At 59.1% G+C, this 20725-nt stretch overlaps 1 protein-coding gene across 3 annotated transcripts in view; it reads right to left on the bottom strand.

The window, feature by feature from the left end:
- MYRF (myelin regulatory factor) overlaps nucleotides 1-20725 on the bottom strand; it is a 38247-nt gene that overhangs the window by 16369 nt on the left and 1153 nt on the right. For all 3 annotated transcript variants that reach the window (XM_064287939.1, XM_064287938.1, XM_064287940.1), the window contains exons 2-8: nucleotides 8002-8089; nucleotides 7529-7792; nucleotides 4729-4790; nucleotides 3554-3833; nucleotides 2245-2495; nucleotides 2016-2139; nucleotides 134-329 (exon numbers count right to left, since the gene is read on the bottom strand). In XM_064287939.1, coding sequence (XP_064144009.1) covers nucleotides 134-329; nucleotides 2016-2139; nucleotides 2245-2495; nucleotides 3554-3833; nucleotides 4729-4790; nucleotides 7529-7792; nucleotides 8002-8089 — 1265 coding nt within the window. The remainder of the gene's footprint in view (nucleotides 1-133; nucleotides 330-2015; nucleotides 2140-2244; nucleotides 2496-3553; nucleotides 3834-4728; nucleotides 4791-7528; nucleotides 7793-8001; nucleotides 8090-20725) is intronic.

The raw sequence follows: 20725 nt of genomic DNA on the forward strand, positions 1-20725 counted from the left end.
AGCACGGTTGGGTTTAGTGACTGGCGGGGGGGGTGTTTCTCACACACACACTCACTTCCCCTTGGGGCCGTTCGACACCCCAAGCCTTCCTGGTCCTCCTGCCCTGCCCTCCCTGCTGAGTCCCCAGACCTGCCTTCACTCCATGCAGCTTCAGGTAGAAGCAGTCTAGGGGCTTGAGGCCTTCAGGCGTCTTGACGTACTTGGGCTCTCCCAGCATGCCAATGTACACTGTCACCTGGAAGTGGTTCTTCTTCTGGCACACAAAGGCGTCATCACCCACCGAAAAGTTGAAGCCTTTGTCAGCATCCACACGGTAGGTGAGCATGGGCCTGGGGAACATGGAAGGCACTCACCCGAGGCTCCCCAAGCTAGGCTTGGAATGTCAGCCCCTGCCACCTGCCTGCATTCCAAAGCAACTTCCCCTCCTGTACCCCAGGATCCTCAAACCACTCACGGAGCTGCCTCCACTTCTCAGAAGTAGAAACTGAGTCTCCAAGAAGAGTCAAGCTCAGGTGGGCCAATTCCTTCTCAGGTAATATTCTTTCCCCTACAGGCCTGGGACTAACACCCTGACCTGGTGAGGGGGTAGGCAGGGAAGGCCGTGTGGCCCACCAGCCCGGAAGGGAGCCCCTGAAGAAGGGGCTTGATGAATCCCTCACCCCACTTGGCTCCTTCCCAGAATCCTGCCTGAAGCCCCCTCCCTCACAGGAGATGTGGTGAGGGGTTGCGCCTGGGGAACCTCAGTACTCCTGACAGTTGGTTGCCATGGAAACGGTGGAACCAGGCGCCGGCTCTGCCTAAGGCTCAGCCCCTGGCCACTAGCTTGCTCAGCCCCCCAAACACCTCCATCCTGAAGCCCTCTGCCTACACGGTTAGTGAGACGGGCACTTCTGGGTGGCCTGGACTACTCTCCAACTCAGCCTCAGTTTGCCCATCTGCTGCTGGGGACAGTATACCAAGTCCCCCTTGGGGGAACCTCCAGGTGGCAAGAGAGGGGGCAATTGTTGGCCTATGGCTTGCCCACCTCACCCAAGTCCCTGGGCACAAGCAGTGCCCCCGATGGTAACAGAAATGCCTAGTGCCAGGAGTCTGGGCAGGGAAGACTACTTCGAAACCTGTGGGAAGAGGCCTTTGGGCCTGGCTGCCACCTACAAAGACTGAGACTCCACTCACCTGCCTGAGCAAGCAGAGCCCCCACCCAGAAAGTGCCTGAGCCATGCCAAGGGCCTCAGCCCTGAGCTTCCTGGTCTGAGGTGGCAGGGCCTGCCCAAGGTGGTTGGGGATAAGACTAGGGGGTTCCTGTCCAGGCCACAGGGACTCAATCCCCAGAGACCCGTCCCCCTCCCCCACCCCCAGCACGACCCTATAGAACCTTCAGCCACTAGGCAACTGGAGCTCCCCAGCCCAGCCCTAGGGCCTTCTGACCAAGAATCCCACACAGCCTGGGGTGCCCAATTCTAGGAGGATCCAAGTTTCAGCCACTCAGCCCATGCCCACCAATGTCCAAAGTGAGCTGAGGGGAGTCACCCTCTTGCTGCCCACTGGCCTTCTGGCAGAGTGAGGAGCAGTCCCCAGCCACCCATAGATGAACCCCTGTGGGTGTTGAAGGAGAGCTAGGAGCGCCTGGGCAGCCTCTGGTGCAGCCCTCCCTACTCCCTCCTCCTCCCTCCAAGGAGGGGGCTGCTGGAAGCTCAGCTTCCTGCTACCTTCCTGGAATGCAGAAGGAGGTGGTAGAGGAGGAGGGGAAGGCGGAGCCAGAAAACACCCATCACCCACTTCTCCCTGACCTGGCTTCCACTAGCCCCTCCCCAGTAGACACCACCTTTTTTAAGACTGCCTCCATCTGGCCTAGGAATCAGGAACTAAAAACCTGTTTCCTTGTCTGTAAAATGGGACCATATTATACCCAGTGTATTTTCTGCCCAGGCCCTGTTCTAGGACCATGATGCCAGGGCTGGGGTCCAGCTGCCCAAGTGAGGTGTCCCAGAGGAGTTGGGGTGGCACCCATCACTCACAGCTCCTTGTAGTTCGCGTCATAGAGTGTTGCCCACTTGTTCTGCTGGTGTGGTTGCCACTTGATGGACTGGTAGTTGGGGTCCAGGTAGGAACCACTGAGGCTGTCACTGTCCTGCAGGAGACCTGGAGGGAGGGAACACTGTGGGCCCCATCCTGGGCCACCTAGCCCCTTGGCTGTGGCACCCACTCCCCAACTTGAAGGGTCGGTTGATCTGGCCAGCCATGTACCTGGTGAGGGTGCGCCTGGTGGGTGCCAAGGTGGCGTCTGGACCCGGGCAATGCTGAGAGGCAATGAGCCAGGACCGGGGGAGAGGGGCCCCTGAGGAGGCCAGGGTGGGGATGGGGCCCGAGCAGGGTGCGGGGGCAGGGCTGTCATGGTCCCAGGCTCCTGTTTGATCATTCCATTTAGCATCTGGGCATTGAGGGTGTTGGGGGGTGATTCGGAGTGCTTCCTCTTCTTAGAGGGGTGTGTAGGGAGCCTGGGTGGGACAGAGGTGTGAGTCAGGGGAGCTGGCTCCCCATGAACCACCCTGAGCCCCCTCCCACTGGGCAGTACCACCTCTCCCGTCTCTACCCTGTTTCCAGCCCAGAGGACACCTCCTGCAGGAAGCCCCTGGGCTGTGCCTCCTTGATGCTCTTGGGGGGCTTAGACAGACCCCCGCCGTGCTCCCTGTCACTCTGTGTTGTCATTTTCTGTTTCTGTCACTCTTCCCTATCCCCTGACTGTGGAATCCAGGAGGGCAGGGGCCTCGCCTGCCTTGTCTGTTTGTCCCCATCATGCCCAGCACAGGGCTTGGCACTCAGGGAGAGTTCAGCAGCTGTCTGTGGACGGAACTGGTCTTGGCCTTGTATCACTCTCTCAGTTCTCTATGGTGGGGCTCTACGGAGAGCAGCCTCCTCAGTCAGAAAGAAGCCACAGAGGCTCTGTGTCAAAGGGCGTCGGGAAGTTTCCTGGTGGGGAAAAGCTGGGGGGCCGCACAGCACCCCTTCACCTTCTGGCTTACACAAAGTTTTGGCTGGGGAATCTTTTGTTAAATTAAATCCTTCATGAAATCTCAATGTGTAAAACATATAAAAAGACAATTGTGCACGTTGAAGTCCAAGTGGGGTTCCTGGGCCCAGGACTAGAACCTTCTCAGAAAGCTGAGGACTCTGTAGACGGTTGGACAAATCACTGGGGCCCGGGCCACAGCACAGACCTCGTGGCCTACAAACCCAGGTTCAAACCCTGACTCTGCCCCTGCCTAGTTTCATGACCTGGGCAAGTCACTTGCCCCCTCTCAAAGCCTCAGTTTATCTGTCTGTGCAAGGGGGGTGGCAACGCCCACCGAACAGGTAGTTGTGAGCAATTAGCCATGGCTATAAATCCCCTAATGTGCTGCTGGGCACAGAGATGTGAGCATGTCGACCCTCAGCTTCCCTGTAGAGCCTTCCACCCTCCCTGGGTGCATCCACGTCCCTGCTCCCGTCTCTGTCCTCCTTATGCTGCCCTGGTGCCCCACACCCTGCCCTGGTGAGGCAGCTGCCCAAGTCTTACTCAGCTCCATGGTGCTGCAGCAGCTGGTGCAGCATCTGGGACTGCTGGGTGTGGTGGAGATCGGCAGGTGCCAGCCCCTGCCCCATGGCACCATAGGTGGGGACTGGGGGCTCGGCCTTCATGTACAGGTCCCGCTGCAGGACAGGGTAGTGAGGTGGGGGCGGCGGGGGTGGTGGGGGGCCTGGCAGGTGGGCTGGAGGCGGGGGCGGGTGCTCCAGTCGGGACGGCACTCCCACGTGGCACAGGGTCTCAGGGGTTAGCGTGCGTAGGAGGTGGGGGTCTGTGGGAGGGGGAAGAGGCGGGCATCACGGACCTTCCCCACTCGAGTTCCCGGCACCTGCTCTCCCCTAGGCGGGGTCTCCAGACTCCCACCACCTCCTGAGCCAAGCCTGGGCACTGCCCTCCCACCAACCCCTAGTGGGAAGAGGATTGGACAGCAAGAGGCTGGCCACTAGGGGCCTGGGCAGAAAAACAAGACCATGCCCAGGGGGCGGGCAGCCCTTCACCCCATCCCAGCCAGCTCCTTCCCCGGGACCAGGCCAGCCAGCTTCCTCTCAGGCCAATAGTCCTCTGGGGCCTCAGAAAGGAGTTTACCAAGACCCCCAGCCCAGGCTCGAGCCTCCCTCCTCCCTCCGGCAGCCCCTCTACCAGGTTCCCAGGGGCCAGCCCCCCAGCCTGAGGGGGAGGCCCAGCTCCCTTTGTTCCCCAGGAAGCATTCCAGGGATGTTTTTGGTAAGATAAACAGAACTCTTGACCCCTCTCGGGGCTTCGGGAGCCGGCTGCTGGCCCGTCATTCTGCTCTTGGCCACCTGGGGGCTGCTGCACCCCTAAGGAGCCCCCTTGGGTGGGGTAGGCCGGCCGGCGGCCAGGCCTGTGCTCAGGCTGCACCTGTGGCCTTCTCCGGCCGTCCACTTACCGCCATAGGGCGCGTCCATGATGGCGCAGGCGGGCAGGCGGTGGCATCACCAGCCGGGACACTCACAGAGGCCGGGCTGGCTCCCCACCCGCCCGTGGGGGAACAATAGCCAGCGCCGGGGAGTATTTGACCAGCGATAATCTCGGCCTGTTGGCGGCCACTGGCCCCCTCCCTCTTTCCCTCCCTCCCTCCCTCCCGATAAGGCCGCCCCAACCACTTGCCCAAACCCCAGAAGGGAGGGCGTGCCCGCTGGACTCACCATTCACCTGCTGGGGGGAGTAGGCCTCGGAGCCCGAGTCTGGGGGCGAGTCCGGCAGTGTGCTGTGGAAGGAGGAAGGGGCGTTGGGCAGGCGGCTGTGCCCCTGTACCTCCAGCTAGGGCTCCTCTGCGGGGTGGGGATGAGCAGGGCCTGGCTGGAGCTGGCCCTTCCCACAGACCCCCTAGGCCGTGGACATCAAGGACTCCTCATGCCCACCCTCACAGGCATTTCTCTGCACCCCTACCTTGGGGTGCCTGGCAGGGCCTGGAGCTGAATTATGGGTGGGGGTCTTGACATCCTGCAAAGAATCCCCTCAGACTTACTGGGCACTTGGGGACCAAGAGCAGTGTGCCTGCTGATGGCACAGGGACTCAAGGACTCCCTCTCCAGATGGGGAGCCAGGCCTGCCCCTCAATTCCTGGACCCACTGATACCCTACTTCCTAGAATTGTGGGGCCCTGGGGACTGGGCCTGGTGCTATTCAGTGGGTCACCTGGGGGGCTGCCCTGCTGGGGACAGGTGTAGACCGGGCAGGGAGCCAGCTCCACTGAGCCCAGGCTTATTATTTTTCTTGCAGGTTTTGTTTTATCAGTGGTTTGAGCAAAAGAACAAACTCAAACCCGAGAGGTCAGCACGTCCTGCGTGAACCCTGTGCTCGCCTGGGGAGGGCTTGGGGGCTGCGCCTTATGGGGATCTTGCTCTTTGCCACCCCTGGTCCCATGTCTGGAGAGACCCCCTGCCTTGCCCAGGGAGCTGCCAGGTGGGCCGTCAAGCTGTTGCGGACGCAGCCGCACCCTATATAACGGAGGCAGTAATATGGACCCCACAGGATGGGTGACAATGACACAGAAAAATAAACAGGGATTCAAACCTATGCTCCATGGCCCTACGGGCTGACCCAGACCTCTCCAGCTTCGTTTCCACCATCTATGGCCGGCTTCTGCACAGCCCTGACAATAGTCATGGGTGTCTCTAGTGTGCCAAGCTCTTTCTCAGCCTCCGGTCCACAGTGAAAAGCCCTTAGTTCTCTGTTACACACTGTCGAGGGTCCTCATGTTCCTTCCTCCGTAAACTCCCAGCAGGTCTCATGATTCCTCTATTTGGTGATTTATTGAGTTACAGCTCTTGCCCCAACTAGTCTGTAGGATCCACTGTCTTGGCCACCACCTAGAACAGGCCTGGGAGGAAGCAGGGCTCTTGGAGCTGGGTTCCTCCGGGGGCTGCCCCAGCCACAGGGTCCCTGTGTGACCCTGGACAAGCCCCGTTCTCTCTCTAAGCCTCAGGTATGAGGAGCCGTGGAATGTTCTTCAAAAGCCAGTCGCGGGGTCCCCCAGGAACTGGCTCCTAGGGCCAGCTGAGGAGGCCGCACAAGCTGACTGGAGGTACAGCAGCCAGCCCTCAGCAGGTGCCTGTCAGCAGGTGCCTGTCAGCAGGTCCCTGTCAGCGTTCTTCCCTGCATCCTTTAGGCTCCACCCTCCAGGGTTCTGTGGCTTAGGGACAGCCTCCTAGCCTCAAACAGACCGTGCACCTTTTGCAGCTCTGACACGCCCACCTTGGCATCCACTGTCCCCCCAGAAGCTAGGAAGCTCAGGGAACACTATGGATGATGTATCGGGGGCTACTGTCCACCCAGCACTTCTCTGTGTTTAAAAGAAAATCTGTTGCCGTCAAGTCCATTCAAACTCATGGCAGCCCCATGTGTTACAGAATAGAACTGCTCCATAGGGTATTCTTGGCTGTAATCTTTACAGAAGCAGATGGCCAAGCCACTCTTCCGCAGCACCACAGGGTGGGTTTGAACCGCCAACCTTTGGGTTAGTAGCTGAGTGCAAATCATCTGCACCACCCAGTGGCTTTTCTTCTGTCCTTATTCTCTCTTCATTTCCACCCGGAGGGGTAGTCAGCTGGGGGCTCACTTTACAGAGGAAGAAATTGAGGGCCTGACAGAGGATGTAGGTTCCCAAGGCAGATGGCTAGGAAACAGGGTGCTGGGGAGATGAAGATGGGCCATCTGGACGGTGCTCATGCTTCTAGCACTTTATTATTCTTCCACCCAGAGAAGAGCCCCCTTCCTCCTACCCCAGGCCGGGGAACCCAGAACCCCTCTGCAGAGCCCAGTAGAGCCCGTGTGCCCTGGCTCTCCCCATGAGTATGTGCCTCTGGGCCACCCTGGAGTCTAGAGGCTGCCTGGGACTTTTGGTCAAAGCCAGGGCCAGCCTCAGCCCTTGGGTCAAGTCCCTGGTGTGGACCCCCAGAAGAGATGTGGGGGAGAGGGGCCGGGGAGGCTGAGTACGGGGAGGACTCTGGCTCCATGAGGCTTGGGTGAGGGAAACTTTCGGTACCACATCTGAGCCACTGGCCAGCTCCCTGTGGCCACAGTAAACATCAGCTATTTGCACACGCAAGTGGATGGGGCAACGCCATGAGTGGTGTTGTGTGCCTCTGCATGTGTGCACACGTGTGTGCACGTGTGTGCAGGTGTTCCCATGAGTGTCAGCAGTCGTGGCCTCCCATTTCACCCTCTCCCATCCACTCTCCACACAGCTCTCTGATTTTTCTAGTACTTTTTTTTTTTTTACCGTCAACCCTCATCACTCCTCTGCTCAGAACCCTCTGTGGCTCCCCACTGCTCATGACAAAGCCCATGAGCCCCTCCTCACCTGGCCCTAGACCTACCCCACCCTCACCTACCCACAGGGCAGTCCTACCACACTGGGCCTTCCCAGCACAGCCCAGGCCCATGGTCAGTGGCCCCTCCCTGAGAACCATGCCCACAGCCAGGCCCCTGCATCCTACTCACCCTGGGGCATAGGGAGCCTTGGGCTCTGCCTTGATGGGGGGCCCAGGACCCCCCAGGAAGGGCTTAGGAGCTGCGCCCATGCCGTTGTTGTTGTTGCAGTTGAGAGGGGCCCCGTAGCTTGGGGTTGGGAGGGGGCCATGGCGCCCTGGGGAGGGTCCACCCCCAGGGGGGCTCAGGTGGTGCACCCCACTGGAACCAGGGATCGCTGGCTGCCCATGGGGGTAGGAGGCAGCATGGGCAGGAGCAGAGATGTCGGGGAAGCAGCTGCAGAGAAGGGAGGAGGCTCAGTCCCAGCTGGGGCCCAGCTCCCTCTTTACCCCTCCCCCGGCCCCCCCTCCCCAGGGACACTGCTGCCCCCTCCCCACAGGGCCCTCTGCAGAGGATGAGGAGTGGCTTTCAGAGAAGGGGCCACGTCAGACCTCCCAGAGGGTGAAGGTTGCGGGGCTGGGCCCAGGCTGGATGCAGGGACTCACAGGTCAGAGGCATCCTCCTTGCTGATGTACTCCTCCAGGATGCTGGTGTCTATGTTGGAGGGCTCCAGGGCACCGTTGATGTCATGGCCTGCGGGGCAGGGGCTGATGTGAGCTGGGGGAAAGGTTCGGCCACCCTGATACTCCCCAGCCTGGCCTTGGGGCCCAGCCCTCCATCCTTCCCCAGCCTGGGTCTCCAAAACATATGCTTCCCCAGCTCCTTCTCATGTATATCCATGTGGAGCAGGCGGGTTCTTCAAGGTCCACACCTGACACCCCTGCAGGAAGCACCACCATGCCTCCCTCAGCCCACATGGCCACCTTAGTCTCCAAGGAGCGGGGCCCAGAGCGTAGATTCAAGGCAGACAGGCTGCCTTCTGCCCCTCCACTGCCTCTTTCTAGCTGTGTGACAAGTCCTTTCCTCTCGTCCATAGAACGGGGTGGTCGTTCCCCCTGTCGTACTGGGTGTCGAGGCAATGATGTGCTTGACGGAGTCGAGTGCCCAGTGGGTGTCTGCCACCCTCACTGGCTCAGCCCCAGCACAGCCCGTCCTGCCCTGTCTTCCAGGGGTCAGTTCCAGATGGCCCAGCTGGGGCACATGGGAGCACGAGGTCTGCCTGGCTAGACCTCACAACCTGGGGGGCCCATGGGCTGGGGGAGCTCCTGCACTCCAGGCCCCACTGTGGAGGGGGAGCGGTGGGGGCAGAATCGAGAGTGTGGGTAAGCCCATCACCCCCTGGCCGGGCTGGAGTGCTTAGCGCCCAATGTTCAGAGGAGGAGGCAGAGGCCCAGAGAGGTAACACCACAGAGAGTGATGGTGGCCTGGCTCCACTCCCGCCACCCGCCCTCTCCTGGGCCCTCCCCACTGGCCCTGGCCCAGCCCTCTCAGAGGAAAGGGGGAGGCGCTAGCCTTTCCCCTCCCGGGGTCACCTTGCTGGGGGGAGCTGGAGGGCGGGGTGATAAGGGGGCTGACGTGGGAGATGCGTCAACCCTGATAATGGAGGACAGCCCCACCCACACTGCTGACCTGGGCAGGCCACTGCCTCCAGCCAGCCCCATTGAGGAAGGAGGGGACCCTCCCCAGGCCTCTGGAGCCTTGAGTCTGGGGTCTGCATATCATGTCCCTCCTCTGGTAAGCACTGGGGATAGAGCTCAAACAGGTCCAGATACAAATCCTAGCTCAGCCTCCCTCTGCCGTGTGACCTTGGGTAGGTTGCGTACTGTCTCTGAGCCTCAGTCTCCTCATCAATAAACTGGGGACGTGAAAGCTAATGCTTCACAAGATTGTTGTGAGGAGAAAACAAGATAAGGTAGGTGAAGTGCTGGCACATCCTAGGTGCTCAGCCCCCAGAGCCCTGGGGTCCCTGGGAGCCCCTGGCCCAGGCTCCTCCCTGGCCCCAGGCGGCATTTCAAGAATGCTGAGCCCCGCTTAGGTGATTAACAAGCGGCTAAGCCCTCCAAGGAGTCACGAGCTGCCTGGGACAGGACAGGGCCCTCCTGCTGACCCCCACCCCCAGCTCGCCCACCAAGCACCACCAATGGCTGTCCACAGCCCTGTGTGGCCAGAACAAGAGAAGGCGCCGTCTGCGTGCCCGGGTTCGAGGCCTCCCAACTCCGCTCAGGCCCCCACCCCATCCTCCCTGGAAACAATTAAAAAAAAAAAGAAAAACCCAGTTGTGCCATCGAGTTGACTACAACTCATGGTACCCCCATGTGTGTCAGAACAGAGCTGTGCTCTGTAGGGTTTTCAATGGCTGATGTTCTGGAAGATTGCCAGGCCTTTCCTCCAGGGCACCTCTGGGTGGACTCAAACCTCCAACCTTTCAGCTACCAGCCAAGTGCATTATTTGCACCACACAGGGACTCCTGTTCCTATTTATTGAGCACCTACTGTGTGCTAGGCACTAGAGTCAAGCACATTAATAATCATAGGAGCTTACTACGCACCAGGCACCCTGCAGGCCCTTCGAGAGCAGTGCACCCCTTAATCCTCCTAGCCCATCATGGTGACGATGATGATGTAGACAGTGATAGTGACAGTGGTTCTACCAGCACTTCTCAACCCATAATGGTGACAATAATGATGGTGATGGTGACAGTGGCTCACAGTGAGCGTCTACCATGCCGCACTACTCAAAGTGCTTTATGTGTTTTATGCCATCTGCTCCTCCCGATGCCCTGCGGTCTTGGTGCTATCGTCATCCTCATTGCGCAGAGAGGCCAAATCTCTTGCCCAAGACACATGCAAGGAGGACACACACCCAGGCCTGACTCCAGGGGGAAGGTGTGGTGGGTGGTTGTTGTGCCTTCCGGGCCATCCTGGGCTGGCCCGCCTGCTGGGTTGAGAGGTTCCTGAGGGAGGATCTAGCACTGGGTGGAGGGCACTGGAGCATCTCCCCCATCCTGGCCACTGGAGCTGCAGGTTTTTGAGCCTGAACTTGGAATTTACAATGAATAATGGGCTGATGCAGTCATGGCGTTTCTATTTATAACAGGCCCAGCCCCCTCCCTCCCCACCTCCTCCTGCCCTGGCCAGGAGCACTCCTAATCGCCCCTAATCCTCCTGCCCACCTCCCCCAGAATGGGGGGCCTCAGGCAGAGGCATCCTGGGAGACCCTAACAAGAACCAGATGTGGCTGGGGGGAGGAGGGACCCTCCCGTGCCAGGGGCCGGGTGGATGGGAGTACAGAGGAGAGAGGAGGAAGAAGGATGCCCTGGAGCAGGGTGGGGGTGGGCCAACGAGCCGGGGGGAGAGGTTGGGGGCTTGGGGAACCTCCTAAGGAACACTGAGCCCACACCCTTCTCCTTCACCCTCAAGGCTGTGGGACCCACCTCACTCTTCTCCCCACACTGCTGGCTGCAGAAGCCCCCAGCCTGCCCCACAAGCCACACTTGGGCTTTCTAACCAAACAAACCGGGAGAAGAGATGGGGACAGGGCTTGCCGAGTCTGGGATTCCTGAAGCTGGGGCAGAACCCAGGGAACCCAGGCTGGGGAGGACCCCCAGGAAACACTTTCAGGGGTTCCCCTCCTCCAACATTTCCAAAAGAACCCTGGAACATGGTTGCTGTCTAACAATGGGGACCTGCTGGGCAGGAAGTTAAGCAAGGCACACGCTTGGCTCGTTTTGACCCTCAAGACCATCCTGGGTGATGGGGAGGCTAGGCCCACCATAGGCCCCCCAAGATCCCATACCAGAAAGTGACACCACAAGGGCACAGACCAGCAGCCCTGCCTCCCCACCCCCAAACCTTCCATGACTTCCTGGGATAAACCCACACCGTTCAGGAAGCTCAAGGCCCCTGCTGGCCCCCGGCAGCCTCCTCTCCTGCCCCAGTCCCCCTCCCTGCAACTCTCCATGGCCAGCCCCCAGCCTCCTTCCCATCCTGGAACAAACATCCTCTTCATATCGGGGCCTTTGCACATGCTGTTCCCTCTGCCAGACAAAGTTCACGCCTCTCCATCATCTGGTCAATTTCTATTTACTCTAGATTCTGGCCAAATTCCCCCAAAAGGCCATGCATGGCCCTTCCATTCTCTATTTTGGGGTCCCCCTTTCACTCTCTCATCAGGCCTAGCACAGATCTCACAGGGGTAGGGTGGTGCAGTGTCTGTCCCCCAACCACCCAGCGACCACAGCTCCCCAAGTGGCACCCTGTCGCTGGCGCCATACTCCACACGTCATGTTTCTCATAACGATGCTGGGGGCAGGCGGCTTCTTTTTCTCCATTTTACAGATGCAAAAGCTGAGGCTCAGACAGGAAAGGCACCTTGCCCTTAGCCTACAGGTATGGGAGCTGGGCTCGGAGTCTTGCCCTGCCCTGCTTCTCTGGGTACAAGCATCTACTACTAATACTACTGCCTGTTGCTGCCAAGTCGATTCCAACTCAGAGTGCCCCCACAGGACAGAGCAGAACTGCCCCACAGGGTTTCCAAGGAGCAGCTGGTGGATTCCAACTGCCAGCCTTTTGGTTAGCAGACGAACTCTTTAACCACTGAGCCACCCGGGCTCCATAAGCATCTAAGCACACCAAACCAAACCAAACCCACTGCCGTCGAGTCGATTCCGACTCATACAGTAAACACCAAAACCAAACCAGGTGCCGTCTAGTCAATTCTGACTCATGGCGATCCCATATGTGTCAAAGTAGAACTGTGCTCCATGGGGTTTTCAATGGCTGATTTTTCAGAAACATATCACCAGGCCTTCTTCCTAGGTGCCTAGGTGAACCACCAACCTTTTGGTTAGCAGCTGAGCACTTAAGCATCTTCACTACCCAGAGACTCCTTATGCACACAGTAGGTACACAATAAATGTTGATGGAACGACTGCAAAAAGCAGCAGGTGGGGACTGGAACCAGGCTTGCCTGGGCCTGGGGACCTCTGCCAGGTTGTGCTGTGGCTGGGGGTCCATAGCTACATAAGGGCCTCCTCCAGGCACCACCCCTGCCCCGCCGAGCTATGCATCCCAGCTGCTCCTCATTAATTAGGCCCTTTATTACCTGCCTCTAACAGGAGCCAGACAGTGCCCCTTCCCCAGGCGGGCTGGGGTCTGGGCTATGGGAAGGAAGCCCCCTTCCCTCCTCTCCCTCCTCCCTTCAAGGCCACCCAGCTGGGCAGGAGAGGAGCCCAGAGGACCCAGGCCAGGTGCGGATGAGGGCAGGCAGGGACCCAGGTGGCCCCTCCACCCTGGACCCCTCCCTTCCGCCCCTTCTCATGCTCACCCCCCCCCACCAGCTGTGGCTGCTGGCTGAGTCTAGGCCATTGTCCCAGGGGGACGGGGGAGGGTGGGGACATGGCACAGTGGGAGGCTTGTGCCCTGCCCACCCCCTCCCCCTGCCCCGTCAATGGGGCACTTGTCAATTCATGCCCCAAACATGGCGGAAATCCCGTCGGCCACGTGGCCACGGGCAGGGCCTGAGGATGCTGGCCAGGCCTAGTTGAGCTGAACCCTGGGGCTGGTGGTGCCCCGAGGACCCCAGCTTCCCCAGGTGCCTACCCCAAAGATCTGAGTCCAAGAGGCACCCTAGCCCCAGGCAGGAGCCAGAGGCCAGAGTAGAAGTGGTCTGGGGACTGTCCGCCTTGGCACCCACGATGTCCCAAGGAGCTCATGGAATGAGAGCGCCCTGGCGACGAGTGGGGCCCCTGCTGTATTGCTGTAAGCCCTCCAATCGGCCTGACCTTCCTGAACCTCAATGTCCTTCAAGCGGGGCAGGAATCCTGCCTCCTGGAGTGGTTGGGAGCCTTAGACTAAATCATGCGCAAGCTCCAGAGCCTCAGGAGGCCGATCCTCATGAACGTTAGTTGCTCTGTTTCCATCTTTGGGGGCTCCCATCTTCCTTCTTGTCCCCACGCCTTTGCCCAGGTTCTACCACCCACCCCATGCCTCTCTGCTTCATTGCGTGTCTGCTCCCTGGAGCCCCTGAGGGGACCTCTACACCTTGAGTCCCTAGGAGGCATGTCCAGTACCATGCTGTTCTTGGGCATGCATGGCACACTGAGCCTCCAGGCCTCAGCTCCAGCCGCACACACCCCTGCTCAGTGGGCAAGCCTTCTATGAACTGGCTGCCTGGCCACCCAGGCAGCCCCTGCTCAGTCCCCCCAGTCACAGGAGGGTCCCAGTGCTTCTAGCTCTTCTCCCAATGTTGACTGAGCTAAGCAACGTGCTCCAAACTCATTCACATCAGGGCTGTCACCTCCTTGGCTTGGACTTTCTATATTAGTATGATCTACAGATTCGCTAGCTGCCCCTGCTCAGGCTTCAACTTGTAACCGGGGCTTTCTCGCTCAAAATACCTTCAGGTCAGATGCTTGTTTTGCAAGCAACACTGCATCTCTGCAGCAAATCCGCAGCTAGCCTGGGCCGAGCAGCCCCGTCTAACAAGAACATGGACCTTGAGTCACAGCCATCAGGTCCTTAAATCTAAGCCACAGCTGTCTTTGATCCCTGCCAACTTCCTGCCAAAAACACAGAAGAGCCCCAGGGCCTTCCTGCAGAGACCCCTCACCTCTAGGGGACCCAGAATCTTTAGCCACCCCTAGGCTATGGAGTCCTGGTGGCACCACGGTTAAGTGCTCAGCTGCTAACTGACCTTCAGCAGGAGAAAAGACCTGGTGATCTGCTCCCATAAAGATTCCAGCCTAGGAAACACTATGGGACAGTCCTATTCTTCCTACGGGGTCGCTATGATTCAGAATTGACTTGCCAGCACACAATAATAGGCTTATGGCTAAACCCTCTTGCAGTCCTCACACAGTCGACATCCAGTCCTCAGGCCAACATCACAAGGCTGAACTCACCACCCCAAGATCCTCCAAGCCAGGCCTATCAGTCGTGCCTAACAACTGCGGCCTATTCTTTGAGTGGGGCTCCCTGCCCTGACTCCACAGGCCCGAGTTAGCTCTCACTCAGTGTCCCTGACCCAGCCTATTCAGGAGGTCCCCTCACTGTCCTCTCCCACAGGGACCAGGGCAGGCAGGCTGGGAAGGGCTTCTCCCACAGATTTGGAGTAGGGACCCTGCACCCTGGGATGGGGGGGTGGGTCTCCACCAGGATTACCCATGCCCTTCTGTGTTCACACATCAGCACAGGCACACTCCAGCGCACATGTGTGTATACAAGGGCACACCCCACACATGTATCACTGACACGTGATTACGCACTAGCATGCCCTCCACACAGGCACACACTAACAGACACAATGGATGACACACCCATACACACGCATGCACACAGGGACACAAATGCATGCACACACCCACAGGCTTCACGTGTTTGTTCATTCAATCACTCATTCAATAACTCTTCACTGAGCACCTACTGTGTGTCAGGCACAGGGCTAGACTCTAGAGATACAGCAGTAAACAAACAGACAAAAAACTGAGACCAAGAGGAGCTGGCATTCTAGGGGGAGAGTCAGATGACAAGATCCCATTAAAAAACCCATTGCCATAGAGTTGATTCCAACTCACAGCAACTCTATAGGACACAGCAGAACTGCCCCATAGAGTTTCCAAAGCTATCATCTTTATGGAGAAAGACATCATCCTTAGTAAAATAGAGGGTCAGTGAAAAAGACAAAGACCCTCAAGGGGATGGACTGACACAGTGGCTGCAACAATGGGCTCAAGCATAGCAACAACTGTGAGGATGGCGCAGGGCCGGGCCGTGTTTCGTTTTGTTGTTCATAGGGTCGCTATGAGTCAGAACTGACTTGACAGCACCTAACAGCAACAACAAATCTTTACGGAAGCAGACTGCCCCATCTTCCTCCCATAGAGCGGCCGATGGGTTCAAACCACCAACCTTTTGGTTAGCATATGAGTACTTAACCACTGCACCACCAGGGCTCCTGATGATAAGATAAACCAAAAAAACCAAACCCACTGCCGTTGAGTCAATTCTGACCCATAGCGACCCTACAGCACGGAGTAGAACTGCCCCACAGGGTTTCCAAGGATCAGCTGGTGGATTCAAACTGCCAACCTTTTGGTTAGCAGCCGAGCACTTAACCACTGTGCCACCAGGGTTTCCCCACCAGGGCTCAAACCAACCCCGGGCTAGATCAGTAAAATCCACAGAATTTTAGAAGTGGCAAATGCTATGGAGAAAACAAAGCAGGGAGGGGCAATCAGGGGTGCCAGGGGAAAAGGGATGAGTTGCAATTTTAAATAGAATGGTCAGGGAAGGCCTCACGGAGCAAGTGACATTTGAGCCACGTGGCTATCTGGAGGACAGTGCTCCAAGCGGTGGGACAGCCAGTGCAAAGGTCCTGTGGCGGGAGCATGCCATACATGGTCACCTCTCAGCATGCTCACATCCTGCACACGGGACATGTGTGCACATGAAAGCTCACTGACCCTATGGCAGGCCCAGGCCACACATACCTCCCAGGGGCACAGCTTCATACCAGGGGGTTAGGGCCACGTACCCACATACAAGGATGAACTTCCCCCTCTTCCTCCCTTCAGCCCCTCATCTCACCAGCTGCTCTCAGGCCCCCACCCCATGTCCTTCCTCTCCCTCCACCTCTGGACTCTGCCCCCCAGAGACAGCCCTCTGCCTCCAAGCTAGCAGGCCAGGGGGATCGGGGTCCTATAGGTTTCTATCCAGGGCCCAGCACAGGAGAAAGAGATGACGACGAGGGGGTGGGGAAGGTCCAAACCCACAGAGGGGAGATCAAGGCTGTGACTCCACACTATGGTGGCCGGAGGACTCTGGGTCAGGTGGAGGGAGGGCTTTCCTCCCTGACTCGGCCTAGAGGTGGAGGGGGGTGGGCGGGATGCCCTGAACCCCTGTCCATAAATAATCCAGGCCAGTTGGGGCTCCAGACCCAACTGCTTGCCCTTCCTTACCCTCCAGGCCATGACACTCTCGGGGTCTAGCTGCTCACATCACACACTTTGACCATCTGAGGGCACTGAGGCCCAGGGAGGTCAGGGGGCTGGGCGAAAGTCATTGTCACTGGTCATCAGAGGTGGGTCAGAACCCTCAGCATGCAACAAGAAGCCTCTTCCCTGCCCCAGCCTAGGCTGGCACCCAACTGTGATTGGCTGCCGGTCAGGAGACCCAGAGGCCCGCCCCAGCTCATCACCTCCTGCCTCAGCACCCCCTCTGGGAAATGAGGTGTCATCGCCTGTCCCTCCAGGACTCTGGGAGAGGACGCATGCAAAGAGCTCTAGCCTGGGTGTGGCAGGCAAAGACAAAGATCGGCAAGCCCCTTTTCTCTTAACTTCCCTTCCCCCCAAGTTCCGCTCTTGGAGGTGTAGGCGGGTGCAGCAGGAGCCAGGAACAGACAACCGGACCAGCCTCAGCTCGCGCTGTATGCCCTGGGAAAGGCCCTCACCCTCTCTGAGCCTCTTATTCCAGCGATAAGAGGAAGCCATGGGTCTTGCAGAGCACCCCAGGCTGTGAGGGAAACTGAGGCCAGAGGAGGACACTAGGCTGAGGCCCTTGGCTGGGATGTAGAAGGAAGAGATGGAAAAGGAGGACCTGCGGCATGGGTGGGGCGGGGCTTCCCCTAGTTAATGATTCAGTTAATGATTTCTGCACCCAGTTCCTTATCGGGGAGGGAGGGCAAAGTCCAAGGGCAACAGCCAATCAGCAGCCCCACTGGACTGTTACCCAGCAGCCTCTGCTGCCAGGGTCCCCCAGCCTATAACCTCTTAGGAGTTGGGGGAGTGGGGGCCAGGTCCCCAGGGGGGAGCCATTCTGCCTAAAGCAGTCTTCGCCTCCAACAGCTTCTGTGGCTGTGCCCGGGACCCAAAAGGGATGCTGTCTAGCACCCCAGACGAGGAAAGGCCCTGAGGCCACGGGGTTGGTATCAGCCTGATCCTCACTCCTGTGCCCCCTCCCAGGCCTCCCCAGAGAGTCCGCTTCCCGGGATGCCCCCACCCCATCCTTGCTCACATGTCCACTGCTGCCTGCATTGACCCTGAGAACATTCCCTGCCCTCCCCCTCGCTCCCATGTGGCCTGCGCTGGGAGTCGGGATACAGGGATGAGTCAGGCCCCCACTACTTGCCTCCTCCCACCTGTGCTCAAGACATGGGGAAGGAGGGGTGTGGCGATCAGTTTCATGGGCTGGGCCTGGGACAGGAAGGGGGGGGTGATTCTGGGCAGATCCAGGGACACCTCACCTCCCTGGGAGTCAGTGGTCTAGAAGCCCTGCACCCGGCTGCCTCCCCATCCACTTAGTCCCTTGGGTGTCCCACAGACAGACAGACAGGCCAACACCGGGCACAGTGCACTCCCATTGCACACCCCAGCTCGGGCCCAGCCTCTTCTCCAGGGTGGACATTCTCTCCCTCAAGTAGTCAGGTGGTCTTCCCTGGGGCCACCGCCTGCCCTATAGATGGTGCTGGTCCCAGACAGGTGGCCCACCTGTCCCTTACCCCATAGACTCTGGTGCAGGGGAGTGAATGGGGGCTGGGTGATGGCTCTGGGTGACTCTAGGCAAGCCCCTGCTCTCGGAGCCTCAGTCTTGGCCCCTGGGAAATGGGCCTGATGCCACATCCCTCACGTCACCCACCCCAGAGCCTGGGGGTTTGGGGGAGGGGTAGATTTTAAACCAGGATCCTGGTACTCTTGGGGCCGTGGGGGGGCCCAGCCCCCTTTTGTCTACTGTATATGTCCTATCACAAAGCCATGAGTTTGTCTTTGGTGAGAGTTTACCAAAAACCAAACCAAACCTGTTGCCGTCAGGTCGATTCCAACTCATAGCGACCCTGTAGGAAAAAGTAGAACCTCACCAACAGAGTTTCCAGGGAGCACCTGGTGGATCTGAACTGCCGATTTTTTGGTTAGCAGTCATAGCTCTTAACCATTACACAATCATGGTTTCCGGTGAGAGGTTAGTGGCTAAAAAAATCACATTGGAAGCCCCTATTCTAGTCCAACCCACCTACCTACCCTAAAAGAGGAAATGAGGCCAGAGAAGGGCAGCCACCAGTCCAGGCCACTCATCAGGTCAGGGACAAACAGAACCCGGGCCTCCCACCCCAGCCCTAGAGGAAGGCCCCCAACCTCTTGGTGGCTTTTTCAGTGCCTACAAGCCCAGGTCCCCCAGTCTCAGCTTCCTGGGTGGCACAGGCTGCTCACTCAAGCCTCACATGCCTATAGAACCAGGGCCCTGAACACCGACGGGGCCAGCACCCACCCTCCTGTCTGGGCCATCTATGCTCCAGACCACCCCTGAACACACCCTCGAGACCTTCTCCAGCCCCTCCTGTCCTGCAGAGGAGGAAAGGGGCCCCAGAAGGGCATGGGCTCTACCAGGCTCACACAGCTCTCAGTGGCCCTGCCTGGATCCTGAGGTTCTGGCGGGATCCTTGGATGCTGCCTGTCCCTGTCCCTGGAAGACTCTTGGAGTCCCAGGCCCCAGCCATCAAGGGGATGAGGAGCACACCTGCAGTGATGGGTTACCTGCTGGAAGCCAGTGCATCCTGCCGGCGTCCCCTCTGCAGGCCCTGTGCCTGCGGCTCTGGGCAGCTGTGGCCTCCCTCTAGGGGATTAGTGGGGTGGTCACGGGAGCCCCGGCTGTACCAGCCTCGAGGGGGCCGCCCTGTCCCGGCCTCCCACCCAAGGCCCAAAGCGCCTTAGTCTCCAGTCCCAGCACCCCAGGGCGGGACACAGGATATATATACGTCTGGTGTGTCCAGGGAGGGGGTACCATGTTAGGCCGAGGGTTCCTTCCAAAAAGGACTTTCCCAGCCCCTAGCCCAGGGCTGCAAGCAGAGGCCTCCTCTACCCACTGCCCAGAGCGAGTGACTGAGGCAAAGTGGGGATCAGGCGATATCAGGCCCCCATCCATGCCCGAGTGCAGGAGCACAGGCAGCCCCTGCACACTCAGGAACAACACATCGCATGTCCCCATCTGCACAAAACACAGCGCCCCCTCCCTCTCACCTTCCCACACTTACGATCACCTTCACACACTTACGAGAACACTCAGGTGGCTGCTGCCAGCCCTCCTCACACCCACGCTGCATCCCCCACACCATTGCCCACCCCATTCCCTCCTGGGACAACCCTCCCTAGGGACCCAGAAGGCCTCAGCCCTCAGCACCCCTCAATCCAAGCTCCAGGAACGGATCCCCCTCAGCGCCAGCCCCCTGCCTCAAGACTGCCTGCAGGGCCCTCTGAGGTGGTGGGCAGCCCCACACCCACCCCTGCTCCCCACAGACATTCTTGAGCCTCCTCTTATCTCTCTGGAGGGAGCAGTGCAGCCTCCCCGCCAGGCCGCATGGCTGAGCCGTGGCGTCAGCCCCCGCCCCCCCCTCCACCCTGGCCAGGAGGTTTGGCTCAGGAAATGGGAGCCAGGCCAGCCAGGCCCACCCCTCTCCCCAAGAGGAGCATAAGGTATCTATGGGAAGCAAGGGGGCTAGCCCAGGGGCCATCCAGGGATGCCAGGCTTGGAGCACCCCAACACGGTGCCCCCAGACAAGGATGGAGGCCTCTTCCCCTCTGCTCCAGAGATCTCTAACCTCCACAAGGCCCCTTAAGGACTCCTGAGAAATGAATGGTCCCTGGGGAGAACGAGGACTCTGGGGACAGATGGGGGCTGCCTAGCACCCTCAAACGACTCAGCTGCTTTGGGATCAACCATCTAATCTCACCCAAGTCTGGTTTCTTGGGGTCTGGGTGTGCTGGGGCATCAAGGATCCTGAAGTGGGGAAGTCCTGTAGCTTGAGGATACCCTTACCCAGGCTGCTCAGTTGGCAGGAGTGGACAGAGGTGTCTGCCTCCAAGTTATAGAAAAAGAAACTGAAGCGGAGAAAAGCCTTCTTCACTCCCCCACGGGACTCTGAAGGGACCTGGGGACTGGGCTTGAAATCTGGGCCCTGATCCCTACCCTGGATGCCCCAGAGCAGAGTGTGTCCCATGGGCTACCCCAGCACCCCTAGGGCAGGCCAGAGCACCAATGGGAGGTTCTGAAGCATTGAGTTCTGGAAGCACCGAGGAGCAAAATGTTGGCTTAGTTACTGGGAAGGGGGCAGAGAGAGGCTGGGCTCCCCAAGTTGGTGGGGAGGGGCACAAAAGGGCCAGTGGTTCTGGCTGGACATTCCAATGAAGGTCTGTGAAGTGGAGGGAGCCCCGCACCTCTGCCTTCCCCTCCCACACCCCGTCTCATCCCTCTGGAGTCTAGCGCTCAGGGCGGAGGGTAGTCCTGGAGGGGAGGCAGGGGTTACTCAGGAAACAGGGCAGGGAGTTGGTTAAGTGGGGGCAG

The sequence above is a fragment of the Loxodonta africana genome, chromosome 7 (assembly GCF_030014295.1).
Source record: "Loxodonta africana isolate mLoxAfr1 chromosome 7, mLoxAfr1.hap2, whole genome shotgun sequence".
NCBI classification, from domain to species: domain Eukaryota; kingdom Metazoa; phylum Chordata; class Mammalia; order Proboscidea; family Elephantidae; genus Loxodonta; species Loxodonta africana.